Genomic DNA, 14,647 nt, shown 5'->3' on the forward strand with positions numbered 1-14,647 from the left:
GGCCCGCGGGATTTCGCTTCCCCCTGATCGATGGGCGGTCCGATCGCTCATGAGCACGACGGTGCGCCGGCTGGCTATTAGACGCGCGTGACCTCGTTTTCGCGTTGGCCCCCTCACTCCCTGCCCATACCGATGGGCGAGATAATCTCCCCGCTAATCAAACTCCCGGCGGCGCTCCCACATCTGCACACCGTTGACCGTGACCGAACAGGTCACGGCCGCGCGTACCGAGGAATTTTAAGAGTGCGGTCAAAGAAAGGATTAAAAAAAGGTAATGGAAGAAGGGTTAACTGATTTTTGTTCAGGACTAAAATGGATTGCATACACTCTGCATGCACTACGTATAAATGTATAAATCCTCCTTGAAATTGAACTAGTAGCATGTTATGTTATGATCAAAATTCATATTACAAAACTCTTGGGCTTAATTTAGTCCCGGTTTTGAAGACATGATAAACACAGCTCAAAGGGTCTGGGTTTGACAAAGGGTTCAGACAGCAAGCAACGTATTGATGCTTGATTGCAGTCAAGGCCACTGCGATTTCTTGTCTAAACGGAGTAAATTAAATGCGAAGCGCATATTTTAAGATTCGCCGTCTAGACAGCAGGCAGCGTGTTTGCACAAGTCTCCGCTCAGATACAGAATGAGTTTTTCCAGAACTCAGATATCACAGTATATAAAAAGGCAGGAGGAAATCTTTATGGGGAAAGAGAGGGAGAAAGAACAGCACATAACCCACCTTTCCCTGCAAGTACAACACAGTGGTCCAGTACACTCATATCACATCTATAACGCATGGTCCATGTGCCACTACTTAACCTACTTGATTAAACCCAAACGTAACAAGATAAAAAGGAAGGACAGCGCATGTCACATGTACGTAATATATAAAACTTATCAGCCGTCTGTCAGCTTGAGGAGAAACAGGTGATGTCACTTCAATTAAACTGATCCATCCAAGCAACACAGTACCAACAGTGTTCTCAAAACTGTTCAGGTAGTGCTTCCCATAATCTCAATCTTGCTATTGATTTTATCAATTAAAACACTCCCTGAACGCATATGCTCTTCATTTAAGTTTGCGAAGTTAAAACAAGCACACACACAAACACAGACACACACACGAAAAAGGGTAAAAAAGGAACACGCAGATAGGACCGCTCTAGATAAAAAGTGCACTTGTAAGATTACCACAATCCACCAACACCCAAGACACAATGACAAGACCCAGAGGGGGGTGTGCACAGGGAGGGGGGGGGGGGAGGGGGTGCACCATTAAGGATTAAGTGTCAAGCCGGAGCCAGTGTTTCGCCCAGATGGAATCAGCGCAGTACAAAGTTAAGAGATTATAGTCATTTGTAACGGATGAGACGGGGCTGCAGAACAATGACTCTGCGAGGCTGTCGCCGGGACCTGTGTTTTCCCCCGAAGGCTTTATTCCATAACCACTATCGCCGGAGCGGCGGCTATTTGCAGATAACCCCCGCGGCGGCGGCGGCGGCGGCCCCATCGCACACGCTCGCGGGTAATGCCCCGCTCCAGAGCGGACAGAGCTCTGTAATCCCGCCTCCGCCGCAATAACCGTCCGTCTCTCCGCCGCCCGACGGCGGGCGCTGCCCGGAGGAAGCGCGAGGCTCGCCGCGCAGGAAGTCCTCTTCTGACACCGCGCCGCGGAGTGTTTCCGCGCCGACCCGGTGACTTCTGGCTCCTTGCGCTACGAGGAAAACCGCTCGGAGCTTCGGGGCTGTGACACAGTAAAACTCCACGCCGGGTCCAGTAGGTTAGAGATTAGAAAGAAAGAAAAGACAGTTCCAGCAGAGCTCTGCCGTTCCTCAAACACCCGGTGAACAACGGCCGTCTGGTGCTGACGGCTCAGCGGCGAAGTGCTCCCGGGCTGCGGGGCTGGCACGCCGATGCCCGCTGGTGAATTGCGGGTGGCGTGGACAGTGAGACAGCTGGCACAGGAAGCCATGCAGCAGGTTAGCATCCGGGCACGCCTCTGCTTAACCTGAAGCGAGGACCTCACCACACGCAACAGGTACTGAAGTGCTGCATAGGGCCTTGTGCACTACTGTATTAAAGCAGTACGGCCTTGGGTATGGGGATGTGGCACAAATTACAGCCTGGTACTAACAATACAAGTGTCACAGGAGTGGGCTTTCCCAGTTAAACTCCATCCAATTAGAAACGTCTTCACAACAAACCAAATGAGCCAAAATGGAGCCCTGCTCTCACGGCTGCGTTGATCTCTTTACCCATGCAGCAGTGTTAAAACGGCTGTCAGAGATGCGCATAAATGCAAGCCGCACTGATGACGCTCCCTTGCGGCGCTTGCTGACGCTGCAGGACGTGCGATCGGCGGCAGCAGCGCTAAATCTGCGCCCGATCTGCCGCCGCGTTGAAAACAGGCCTGAGTGATTCCGTTTCGGGAGCGCCGTGAATCCCGCGCCCGGGTGGCGTGGCGGCCGAACAAAAAAGTGTCACGCCGTCTTAGCGAGCGCAATTTCCTCTGAAAGGTTAGGCGCCACGGCGGCAACAATGGGAATGGGAATTGGCCGCCATGCGGAGAGCTCTAATGGATGACGGATTCCCGCGGTCCCTTTCAGAGAGCGCGCGGACGCGAGGGAGCCGAGAGGCGGAGCGGAGGAAGGGCCCGGAGTTTGCGCGGGTCGCCGGGTCGCGCGGATTTCCCGTATGACCCCGCCGCGCGGCGCGGGGAAAAGGGTGACGGCCGCTGCCGCGCGACGGCTCCGGTGCGCAACTGCAGCCCGCGCATACCGCCGTAAACCCTCCTCTACACCACGGCGGTTTTCAATGACTTTCTCCCGACACATCCCAAACCCTTTATTACCCCGCTAAAAAAGGGCGCACGTTTTTAGCCGAGGGATAAATACGGAGTGAGGGATGGAGGTGGGAGAAAATAAAGGGCGAATCTGCTCGCCGGCTCGAGCGCTTTATCCCTTTGGAAATGTATTGATTTACATTTTAAAAAGCGAGAGGAAACGCCGCTTCTCCGAGCCGGCGCGATTGGGACGAAACGTTGGTGCCAAAGCGCGACGGGGGGGCACCGAATGCATCGCGGTTGCTGCTCCCGCAGCGTCTGATCAATAAAATAACCGCTCACGGTCGCGTCTTTAACGGCCTGATCGCGGGCGCGTGCCTCCTCCCGGCGTCTCCGCGAGAAAGGCTTCTCGAACGTTTGTCCCGCGAACGTAACGAGCGGCGTAAGGTAGGGTCGTTTAGCGCCGAGGGGGGGGGGGGGGGGTAGGGTGATGGGGGCGGCTGGGGATCTGGGACTCGGCGCAAACCCTGTTAACACGGTGCGGATCACCTCTCGAGGAGCGCCCCTGGTCGGGTGTGGTTTATTAATGACGCGCTATAAAGAGACAGAGGACGAGGAGGAGGAGGAGGAGGAGCGGGACCCGGCGGAGCCAGACTCTCCCCAGGGAGGGCGGCCCGTCCCCGGAGCAGTCATTACGCGGCCCTCTCATCCCAGTGTGGGCCGGGCGGGCCAATCACACGGCGGCCCTGCTGACTGAGGGCCCGCCGAGCGGCTCGACAGCTTGCGAATGCACACATTTACATGCGCGCTCGTGTGCATTTCCATGCGCTTACGCACATCTGTATTCATGAGCGCAGGTGAGCAGGGCTGCCTGGTGGAGGTACGGCAGCTCATTTCCATCCACACCCACCCACCCACACACATACATACACACATATGCATGCGGACACACAGGCACGCACGCACGCACAGGCGAACACGCTAGCAAACACACACATGCTTACTCGTACGCACACATGCATACATATGCATGCGTACACACACACACACACACACACACACACACACACACAAACACACAAAAAACTAATTACACGGTGAATGCTTTACTTCCTTTCCCTTTAATATGACAGCATTCAGGCTAACGGGTGAAGGTAAAATAGAAGAATGTGACACTCTCAGTGCACACGACCAGCAGCTCTTCACCGGAGAGGTATAGGCAGTGCCCACTATGACCATGTAGCAAGGAATGTGGGCTCACTGTAACCATAGACACCACCCTCCCAGCACACGGCCCGTTTTACTTTTACTTCCTCTTGAAGAACATTCTGGGATTCCCCCACCAGCTGGGCAGACCAAGCCCAAAACCACCACAATGACAAAACATCTGAAGACCATAGTTTGGGCAGAAAGAAGTAGTGAAAATAGGCCTATACAGGATGACAGCAACTTAAAAGTACCGGGTACCATAGATCAAATGACTTGACACCAGAGGGGCTTGTTTAAGGTTTCTGTTTAAAGCTTTCAGTAACACATGCATAGTTGCATACGCCCATTTGATTTAGTCCTGAATTAAGATATCATCACGAGAGAATTCTGTGGTTCACTTCAAAAGTACACTCTACCTGCCACGGCAGGGTTCGGTACTAAAGAGTTCGCTAAAAAGGTTTTAACCTTAGGTCAAGCTATTAAGTATTGAATGACAGGTGGGGTGAATTAGTTTTTCAAAGCAGACCTGTTGGCTGCTGCAGGATACTGCCTTTTTTAGTTTTCAGGGCGGTATCCTGTGAAATTCAGTCAGAATTAAACGGGGGGTAGGGGAGAAACAGCTTCCCACGTTCACCACGCGGAGTCTGGAAACAAAGCACAGCTTTGTTTTTTGTTTTTGTTGTTCTTTTTTTTTTTTGCTTTAATCTGCAGGATGCCGGCCAACCAGCCAGCTGCGTTTTGATGGGAGAAATATGAATACCTTTCCAACAGCCTCCCTGCTGGATTTCAGAGTACACGCCCGACACAGAAGGTCAGTCTCAAACTCTTCAAAGGCCAGCAGGACTGGTCAAACTAGTTCAGCTTCAAACTCCGTTCACAGGCCAATCGTAATGGAGATGTAAATCCTTCTGAATGATCGTTTTCATATTTTTTCGAACACCTTTCCAATTCACCCTCCCCGTCCGACCCCCGTCGAGCTTTGAAAGGACACCGCACATATATTAGCATAAAACTGTTAACTATATTTTACCAACTCACCCCATGTGAAAAACAAAAAATAAAAACTCCAAAATCCACTTTCCAAACTTTTTCCCAGTAATTTACTGTGACAATTTAACCACGTTAAGCTGGTAACTGGCAGCCACAGAAGGACCCGTGCTGCACAGAATGAGGAATAAATGACTGGCATGTGACTCGGGTTACCTGGCACTAAACATGAAGTCAGCTGACCAAGCCAGCTCCTCAATGCACCTCGCTGTTTCTCACACGCATTTCAAAGTCGATGTGAGCACGAGGTAAGGAGGAAGGCTTTGCCACTTTGGCCACACAGTTGAAGACACTTCCACTTCCAGAGAAGAAACTCCCACATCCCCCCCCCACAGTTCAAATCGGTGACTTGGGGCAAGTGGCATAAATCTTGAACGTACCCCTGCCCCGCCCACACCGGACCCTTACCGGCGGCGACGACCGAGCACATGACGAAGAACATGCCCACGGCGATCCTCCGGAGCGAGGACGGCAGCAGGCCCTTGCGCTTCAGGATGGGGTCCACCACCTTGTCCTTCAGGGGGATGAGCATGAGGATGAGCACCGCGTCGAACATGGTGAGCCAGGCCGCCGGAAAGCGGAACAGGGAATTCTGGGAATCGGAGGAAAAAAAATACATGGAGTGTGCCAAAAGCGACGGAAGGGTACACAAAGCCGGCGCCCCCGCATCGACACAGAGAGATTAATAACGGAGGAGAGAGCGTTATCTTACTTGAACTCCAGCACTGTGCTAGCTCCCTCGTGTGGTCAGAACTAGAACATTAGTGGACTTAATTCAACACGATAAGAGTGAATACAACTCAAAATATTACAAAAACTTCAAGGGCAGCCATTAGACTGATGCCCTGAAACTGATATAACTAAATTAAAATCTGATACAGTTAAAAAGTTATGTTGAAGACTGTCCTAACACGAATCATTTAGCATGTTGGTTCATAAAAACCAAATCCTATAGAACCTGAAATAATAAAAGAAGGCCTTTCGGGAGTGTAAAGCATACTGTCTTCAGCTGTGACAGCTGAACTGAGCACACCCCTGCATACATGGTCACAAACAAGAGATTACAGCAATAATGGTGTTGTTTTTATACATTTAACACAACAACAGTTAATCTCGCAACAAGACTTTCTGTTACACGTGACCTCTGTCTGCAACCCTGGGCAATGAGTGACCTTAATCAGCTACAGGAATGTAATACTGGATTAATGAACTCGGACTGGCAGGGCAGAAATCACTTCCTCCTGGTTCGACCCGCTCCGTTAGGACAGATCTCTGAGCCCACTGTGCAGAAATGAAGCCAACGCAATGCACTGCAAGTCCAATGCATGCAGTCAAGGCCATTTCACACAGTATTTTTCTGTACCAAATTATACCTCTGAACACATGCTGAAAATTCGAAATGCGAATTGCCCTAGCTTGGTAATGACCCCTCATAAACCTGGAACAGGGAAGGGGGGTGTGCGGTGCTTAAAAGATGATGACCTGCAGTAAAACTGAGCAGAGCAGCCGCCTAATGCCCTCGTCTCGATTGTTTTGGTAATGGGCGGGCACTGCGGGTTAAGGACTTCTTTGCGGAAAAGGGTCTGATGAGACTTGGAGATTAGTCAAAAGATGCCGGAACAACACGCTCATTATGCATATGGTCCTATCAAGTGTTTTTCATGCATAAATAAAAGACAAAATATTCATCAGCGAACTGAATCGCCGTGGATTCATTTTGCAATTTAAATTTAATTTTTACACTGAAAGAACTCACTAAACAGCACTGCCTTGAAAAAGCTAATAGTTTAGTTTATTCCCCAGCTGAATTTAACCAAGTGATTTGAACATGCGCCACTGTGGGTTGAGTGGGGCCTGTTTGTTCAGCTTTCTTCCGCTCCCTTTACCTGCCGTCATATCCCAAACATCAATGCGTCCTAATTGGGATATTATCAGCCAACGAGCGCAGCCAAGCTTAAATAGCAGAGCTGTCCCAACAGAGCCTAGCGTGGAGGGAGCAAATTTGCCTGCTTAATTGTTCATTAAGAGGAGACGACAACGTGAGGGGAGTGACTCCGCCCCACCCCGCCTCGCACCGCCAACTGTCGAGCGCCAACTCTGAAACGGTCTGAACGCGGGATGAACAATCTTCCTGGAGCGCTCGGACCGACTGGGCAGACAGTGTCACTATGAAACTGCACACTTGGCCGAGCCCGATTCCCTGGGAGAGAGGCTGCAGCAGTGCTGGAGGAAATGACTGTCAGTAAGCTCCCTTCCCCTGTCAGTCACTGGAAATCCTACTTATTTGTACCAGCATATCTGCTTACTCATCCTGTCCTGCTGGGGCCAACTTCACTCTTGCTCTCTGAAAGGAAAAACAACTTTCTTCCCGTACAAATGTTGTGTGTTATGCAACTTAATGCAAGTCATTGTTAAAAGCACGCGTTAAGTTATCACCAAACAGTAAAGGTCTTTCACTTCTCCTTAGATCTTGTTGGTTACTAAAAGGGAAATATGGACATGCTTCCGCTTTTGCAGATGCCTGCGTGGAATTTAAGACTTAAAATAACATCTTTAGTTCATTTAGCCTCCACAGTGAAACGGACAATACACAAATCATGCCCTTTTCATGTACATGGTCTTGTAGTACATTTTCCCTTCAGTCCTATCTGTGAATAGTAATTTCATTTCTAAAGCAGTTGGTTCATTCTAATCTTTCATTAGCAACTTGTGCACTGTATTTAAAAGGCATTTAACAATGCACTTTATAGTCGGTTTTGGCTTCACGTTCTGCAGAGAAGTACTGGTCCAACAACTATGTGAAACAGACAAAAATGTGTAAGACCAATACTGATGTCACACCTTTTTTTGCTCCTTGAACATCCTGTTAGTCTGCAGACAGGGGCTTAGTACCACAGTCTAAAGAGTTTCAGTTCACTTTTCATCCAGCATACTTCCCCTATAAAGAAAATGCTCTCATACATCTTATTGTAAATCACAACCCGCTGCACTCCATTTTGACTCTCACTACACACAGTTCTGATGTTCTTTCCAATTAAAACACTATTTTAAAGGTAATAGCACTGCCCTTGAGTTGGGAAAAGGAATTAAACAAGTCACAGGTTTTCTAACCCTGCACAGAACTTTTAATTTTAACTGTCATGACAATTAATTATAAATGCGGAAGAAATCAAAAACAGAGCACTTGCTCAAATAGATCTCAAAGTATCCTCAGGCCAAAGACAAACTGTGGGTTCAAACAAATCTTCTACTCATTTGAGACATACTGATAATGACAAGTCATGTGATGGTGGAGCTCAGGAAGGTCAGACTGTTAGCAAATAAAGGATTCCTGTCTGTGTCACGACCAATAATTTTTGAGACACATATACAGTGTCTCTCTCTCAGTTTCACTTTCTCTCTCTCTCTCTCTCTCTCTCTCTCACACACACACTCACACACACACACACACACACACACACACACACACACAGCAGGTTGTTAATCTGTGATTAGCGAGAGGGTCAAAGTTTTGATGTAATCCCACAGGGTTTGGCTTCCCTCCCTGCTTCCAGCTGCTGTCTCTGGCTGTTTTACGCTGCGTACAGGACCCATCTCCCTCCCCAGAGGGCTAAGAATGCCTGCACAAATCTCCAGCGAAAAACCTCAAGGAGAAACCTGCCGCACACCGAGAGGAACAGAAACTGAATGGAAACAGATGCGGAGACTTCAGTACCGGCTTAATGAGAATGTGGCAGAGAGACATTATTTGAATGCGCTGCAAATTTGTAAGGCTGTCTGAGTGGCTCTGTAGAGGCAGCCAAACAGTACCACAAAAAGATGCATCAGCCAGAAGCAATATCGGCTGATGAAATATAACATTTTCACATCTCAGGCTCTTCTGACAAGCTTACCCAGAACTTACCTGATTTGGGGTGCTGGCGTTGGTGCTGTTACCAGCAAATTCTGGGATCTTTAAGTGAAGGCTCTGGAGGTTATAGGTGGTCTGCATCTATTTCACATAAAGAATAGTAGTGTTGTGAACTTTTTTTTTGTTGCAAAAGTACACTTTGACAATATTCCCCAAAGGCCCCTCCTTCAGTAAACACGACCAGCCTGCAGTAACATTTCATACCGTTATTCACAAGTAAACATCTGCATTTCCACAGTCAGAGCATTCAGATAAGAGCAGCACTTCCTTTGTGTATGTGTGCGTATGTAATGGACATATGTGCTTTACCTGGAAGTACACAGTCCAGTAGGGGATGAGAGCGAGAAATACGGGGATGATTTTGACCAGGGATTTCAGCTCCTCCACCTTCTCCTCTGGGAATTTTCCTCCGTAGCTCACTTTGGCACCGTCCAGCAGTGTTGGCTTGGGCCTCAATTTACAAGAAATCAAGAAATAAATTTTGTTTCGGCCGGCTGACCACGACCGTTAAGTTCCAGACAGCCGAAGCAGTGGGAAGCAGGGACTAGAGAACCCGGTGCCTCCTTCCTCAAGAAAACGGGCACAGACGGTTCTAACTGACAACTCTTCTTTGCTTTAAAACACAGTAACTCTAGAACGAGGGGAAAAAAACTCAATTTTTCAAAGACCGTAATCCCCTCTCCAGGAGACACTGTCTCTTAATAAGGAATTTGTGAACGGTCCTATGATTTGACAACTGGAAAAAAAAAAAAATCAGTCAGGTTTTCAAGCCGATTGTTCTATTCTGGTTCAAAGTTAAGGTACGCCGCGTGGGAACAACCTTCCGCCGTTGAGAAAAATGATGAATAGTAAGACCGCGTAAATCTCCGGCAGAGTAGCGGATCAGGGGAAGATTTCACTCTTCAGGCTCACGCTACGGGATATCGGCTAATCCCACGCTACCCATACAGGGCACTGCTTATCCCCAGAACACTACTTTTTTAAATTCAGGTACTCGAGCAGATGGACCTTCTTGAGTCCACAGAGAAGCTTGCATAACAATCGGAAAAGGCAGCTGCTCTTCTCTCAAAGATTTCTCTCACTCGTTCATACGCCATGTCTCAGATGCCCCATCTTGATCTGTACACACCGGTTTCTTACAACCTGGCGTCCAACGCTGGTCATAAAGTGGTGCCATCAAATTCAGCTTAATTACCAACTAATACATTTGGCTATCCTATTATAACAAAGTACTGAGAAGTTCAAATGTGGAAGCCCATATTCCAGGACACAGTTACGATTCAACGACGGTAGAAACTACCAACTCAGTAGCGCTCTGTATTACAACTTATTTCCCCCTCATTGTTAGCACTCTGGCCTTGGAGAAGGCAGCGCAGAGAGAAAACGGCTCCCTTTCTTACCGGAGTAGGTCGGGCTCTTTGGGCCTCCGCGAGGAGCAGCAGAGAAAGGCCAGGATCTGGAAGACCCCGGTGAAGGCGCTGCCGTCGGCGGGCTTGGTGACGAAGACGGTGCGGCCCAGCAGGAAGACCACGAGCGAGATGCCCAGGCACACGGCCGGGATGATGTAGCCCACGAGGAAGCTGAAGTTCTGCTGGATGTAGGCCACGCCCCCGAGAGACATGATGGCGCCCAGGTTGATGCACCAGTAGAACCAGTTGAAGAACCGTCGTGTCGCCTCCGGACCCCGGTCTTTTACCTAGAAGCCGCCATTTCATGATAAAAAACGCATTTAATTACACTATACATTGTATGTAAATACACTATACACTATACATTGTATTTAAATACATTGTAGGGCAAATGATGATTTGATTCAAGGTTTTTCTATTGTTGCACAAATGTCAACTTCCTTATGAAATCGCTGAAGATTATGGCAAAAAAACATGAATGAGCAATATTGTGCAATTCTGTGCTTCCTTCTGAAAATACCAGTGCGGAAGAGTCTCAACTCAAACAAATTAACCTGCACCTCTTATTGATAAATGCCTGTACATAAATTGTAAAATTAAATTAGCTGTCCTGACAGCAAAATTCACAAGAATCAAATAATGCAAGATTCAGAGAAAGCCATCTTTCTGACATTAAAATTACGGAATATGAATCTTTTCTCATATAATTCAATTTGTGAAATATCCTCTCCTGATGTCTGTGTGGGGGGGGATTCAATACAGGGATTATAAAGAAAACTAGTAAGCTATGTAACAGTAAACTAAAGTACACTGACTGTTTGCATTTTTACAGAAGCCAACCACAAAATAAGCATGGACGAAACTGTTCAATATACAAGCACATGATAATCACATGATGGTGGAAGTGTTCTGCTAAACCAAAGGACTTCTAATTTAAGACATCTTTCAGCCAGTTTAGGTTTTGATATGAACAGCAAAGAACCCTTTTAAAGCTTTCCCTGAAATCAAGGCATTGATTAAAAAGTCATTACAATTCCAGACCTTTTGTTGGAAACAAATGTGAACAATGTTGTGTCCATTACTCGTTTTAAGTTCAGACAACTGACGTCATGAACCATTCTTATTACTGAAATGTCAGCCTCATTAGCCAAATTTTCATCAGTCACAATCTGACTGAAATCCAGTAAGGATTCCAGTCAGATTGTGCTTCTATGTTTCTAAAATGGTTATGAATGCATATAAAAGCCCATCGTCCAATTGCTCAACTCAATTATGCATGACTACCGCACTGCGTGTTAGCATGGCTTCTGCAACAGGCAAACCAATTAATTCCTTTCAGTTTGAATCGAGCATCAAAATGTGCTGCAATGAAAGAGGTTTCACTTAAGAGCATTAATTTTTTACCTTGTCCATCATCCGAAATTCTTTATGCACATTTTACACACCAATTCCAGATCCAGCTAATTTTGCCAGTCAATATTCAAGTTTCAATTCATTTGGCATCTGGTACATAAGCAATTAAATTAATCAAGGACCATGACAGGAGGGTGGAGAGTAACCAGGTGCACAGCACTCTACATCTGAGAGGGGAGAAAAGCAGTTCCTCATCCCGCAAAGCCTATTGATTATGAGGACAATATCTAGAAGTGGCCAGATGCGAATCACAATCATATTTGAAATTTTAACACTTACCATTGACAAATGGGAAATGAGAAGTATTAATATCTCCACGGTAACAAAAGGGAGCTTGATTACGGTTGGTTACTTTACCCTCAACATTTCATTTAACAGTTATTAAATCACCGCCCCTATAAACTAACGCCAATTTATCTATGATTAACTTACTGACCATTGAGGTTCAAGATTTTCTGGCTGTGTACACTTCATCAAATACATTTCCCCAGTACATAATTACAACAACACAAATGCAGTCAAGTGAGTCAACAGTAACCCTAAGCATGGATGCTGGATAAACGCATGCTTTCAATGGACATGAAATGGGGCTTTCATGCACTTCAGTGTTTGAAGTGGCACATGAATAACAGTGCTGGGGGTCAGTTCTCATCAATGATGTACGGCAGCCGTACAGCATATTCAGTAATTGTAGTAACTTCATTAATTGTTGTGAAAGCCACTCATCGCATTTCCTCCTGTGCTCTGAAAATGCATTGTTCCCTGTAAAATTTTACAATGAACAAATATTAAATGAATAATTCTGGATATTAGCCCAGCGGCTACATTTTTTTTTTTTTTAAATGGGACTGGAGCATAACATAGCCAGAATGTAAAAATCAGCACAGAAAACAGTTAAGCAGACACCAACGTGTCCCAAGACCGGGACGGCACGCACATTTGAAACAGAACGGATTTTAAAACTAAGCTTAGATATGCTGCTATCAGTCTGTGTGTGGAATGAATGACAGCTTATCAAAGGAAATGCCTTTCACCGAAAAACAACCCACAGTTCAGTGTTCGACTTCATTCAAAAATGAAAGCTACCTCGGCACACAGCACAGTCACAGATACCCATTTGAGCTGCTTTCTTTGCAAAACGTGCTTGAAGGCCAAATCCTCAGAACATTACTGATAAAACTACAATGCCCCAGGAAAGATAATGTGCTTTCAAACCTCAGAAATTCAGCCAAGAGAAATGATGCCATAAAGGAGCACGGATAGCACCATGTCCCTCAGCCAACTGGATCGTACCTGGTCAGCCCCAAAAGGAGTGATGTTGGACTTCACTGTTCCCACACCCAAGGCGACGAGGACAAGGGCGCTGTAGATTGCCGGTCCACAGTAGGGTTTGCGGGTAGGGCAGGACACATTGCTTGGGGGAGTACTGTTGTTGCTCAGGCACTCCGGGGGCAGTACGGGGAAAGCCATTTCTTCCCCACACAGTCCAATCCTGGTGCTCTCATTCGCAATAATGGGAAAAAACAGCATCCCAATGAGGTAAAGGAATAAACTGCAGGCGATGGTGCAGAACTTCCCCAAGTAGGCATCTGCCAGCCAACCACCAAACGGAGACACCAGATACGTGACCCCCATGAAAAGTAGAGAGGCTTGGCTGGCCTGCGCACCCTCCCAGTAGAAAGGGCTCCCATTGAGGAAGAGGATTAGGTTGGAGATGATGCCGTAAAATGCCACTCGCTCAAAGGACTCGGCCAGAAGGACTGCCGCACATGCCAGTCTTCTGCCCTGAAAGACTGATCCTTGAAACCTGTTTCCAGCTGCAGCACTCTCCAACAGCGGCGTGGTTTCGCCGACCTCCCTACTTGACATGATGCACTTTGCAGATTAAGACGAACCTCTAACAGGGAAACTCAAAGCCTGTGAATGAAAGTTTCAAATACAAAATATAGGCATTAAGGCAAAACTCATACTGATGCCACATAGAACTAGTTTTCATTTGGGTAGCTACCAAGCTAGCACGTTCTGGCAAAGTATCTGCTAGCTAATAAACAAGCTAGCCTCTTGCAAACGTTTAGTGTAAACTGTTGTAGATCTACAGACAAATGTAACGTTAGGTAAAGTGCATTATTTTTTTCTTTAATTCAACTAATGCAAGTTAATCAACGCTAGATTTCTGAATGGCTTTAGCCAAGTTCGACTCGCTAGACATATTATTCGCCTGCTTACTACATCAAATAAATTTGCTAGCTTGCATGTTTACAATCGAATAGATAACGTCACACAACAAAACTTACCAGCCAACTATGCGCTCGTTTAGGTGAGAAGGCAAAGTCATTTAGTTAGCCGACTAGTAGCGCCAGCAACACACAGCCAGCTATCGTTTCCTCAACCTAATCAATCAAATACATGTAGCCAGATCCTCCCGAAAAGAACTAACTAGCTCAAACCATGTAATGTCATGGATAACGCTAGTTAGACAGCTAGAATGCTAACGTTAGCTACTACCTACAATACACAGAACCTGGCTTAGTTGACAAAATTATCTAACGCTGCCTACCTACAAGTTAATTAAGCTAAAATAAATGGTGTAGCAATAGCTAGTTGACAATTTAGCAAACAGTACAATGAAGGCTAGCTACCTTTGATTTCGTTACCAGACGTCTGTCATTTAACGATTGCTAGCTATGTTTCATGTTGGTTTGTTCTTATCGGCATTTATTTTTCCAGTAATATTTGTTTCGTGACGGAAAATAGGAACTCTTGTCGAAGTTCGCCCACTTTCTGAACAATTCCTGAAATAAACTTGCCTAACTCAGTCACAGTACTGCCGCGTGACATTAGAGTCAGCCCACTTCCTTTATATTAGCATGTCATTG

At 46.7% G+C, this 14,647-nt stretch overlaps 1 protein-coding gene across 2 annotated transcripts in view; it reads right to left on the reverse strand.

The window, feature by feature from the left end:
- The window catches only part of slc15a4 (solute carrier family 15 member 4), a 33,893-nt gene extending 19,269 nt beyond the window's left edge, over positions 1 to 14,624 (reverse strand). Inside the window, exons 1-6 of one of the 2 annotated variants that reach the window (XM_035379360.1) lie at positions 14,411 to 14,624; positions 13,065 to 13,688; positions 10,350 to 10,645; positions 9,259 to 9,400; positions 8,944 to 9,030; positions 5,448 to 5,631 (exon numbers count right to left, since the gene is read on the reverse strand). In XM_035379360.1, the coding sequence (XP_035235251.1) occupies positions 5,448 to 5,631; positions 8,944 to 9,030; positions 9,259 to 9,400; positions 10,350 to 10,645; positions 13,065 to 13,640 (1,285 nt within the window). In that variant the 5' untranslated portion in view covers positions 13,641 to 13,688; positions 14,411 to 14,624. Of the gene's footprint in view, positions 1 to 5,447; positions 5,632 to 8,943; positions 9,031 to 9,258; positions 9,401 to 10,349; positions 10,646 to 13,064; positions 13,689 to 14,065 lie in introns of both variants that reach the window. The other variant, XM_035379359.1, reaches the window with a different exon arrangement.
- Positions 14,625 to 14,647: the final 23 nt, after the last annotated feature.

This window comes from Anguilla anguilla, chromosome 10 (genome assembly GCF_013347855.1).
Source record: "Anguilla anguilla isolate fAngAng1 chromosome 10, fAngAng1.pri, whole genome shotgun sequence".
Lineage (NCBI taxonomy): Eukaryota > Metazoa > Chordata > Actinopteri > Anguilliformes > Anguillidae > Anguilla > Anguilla anguilla.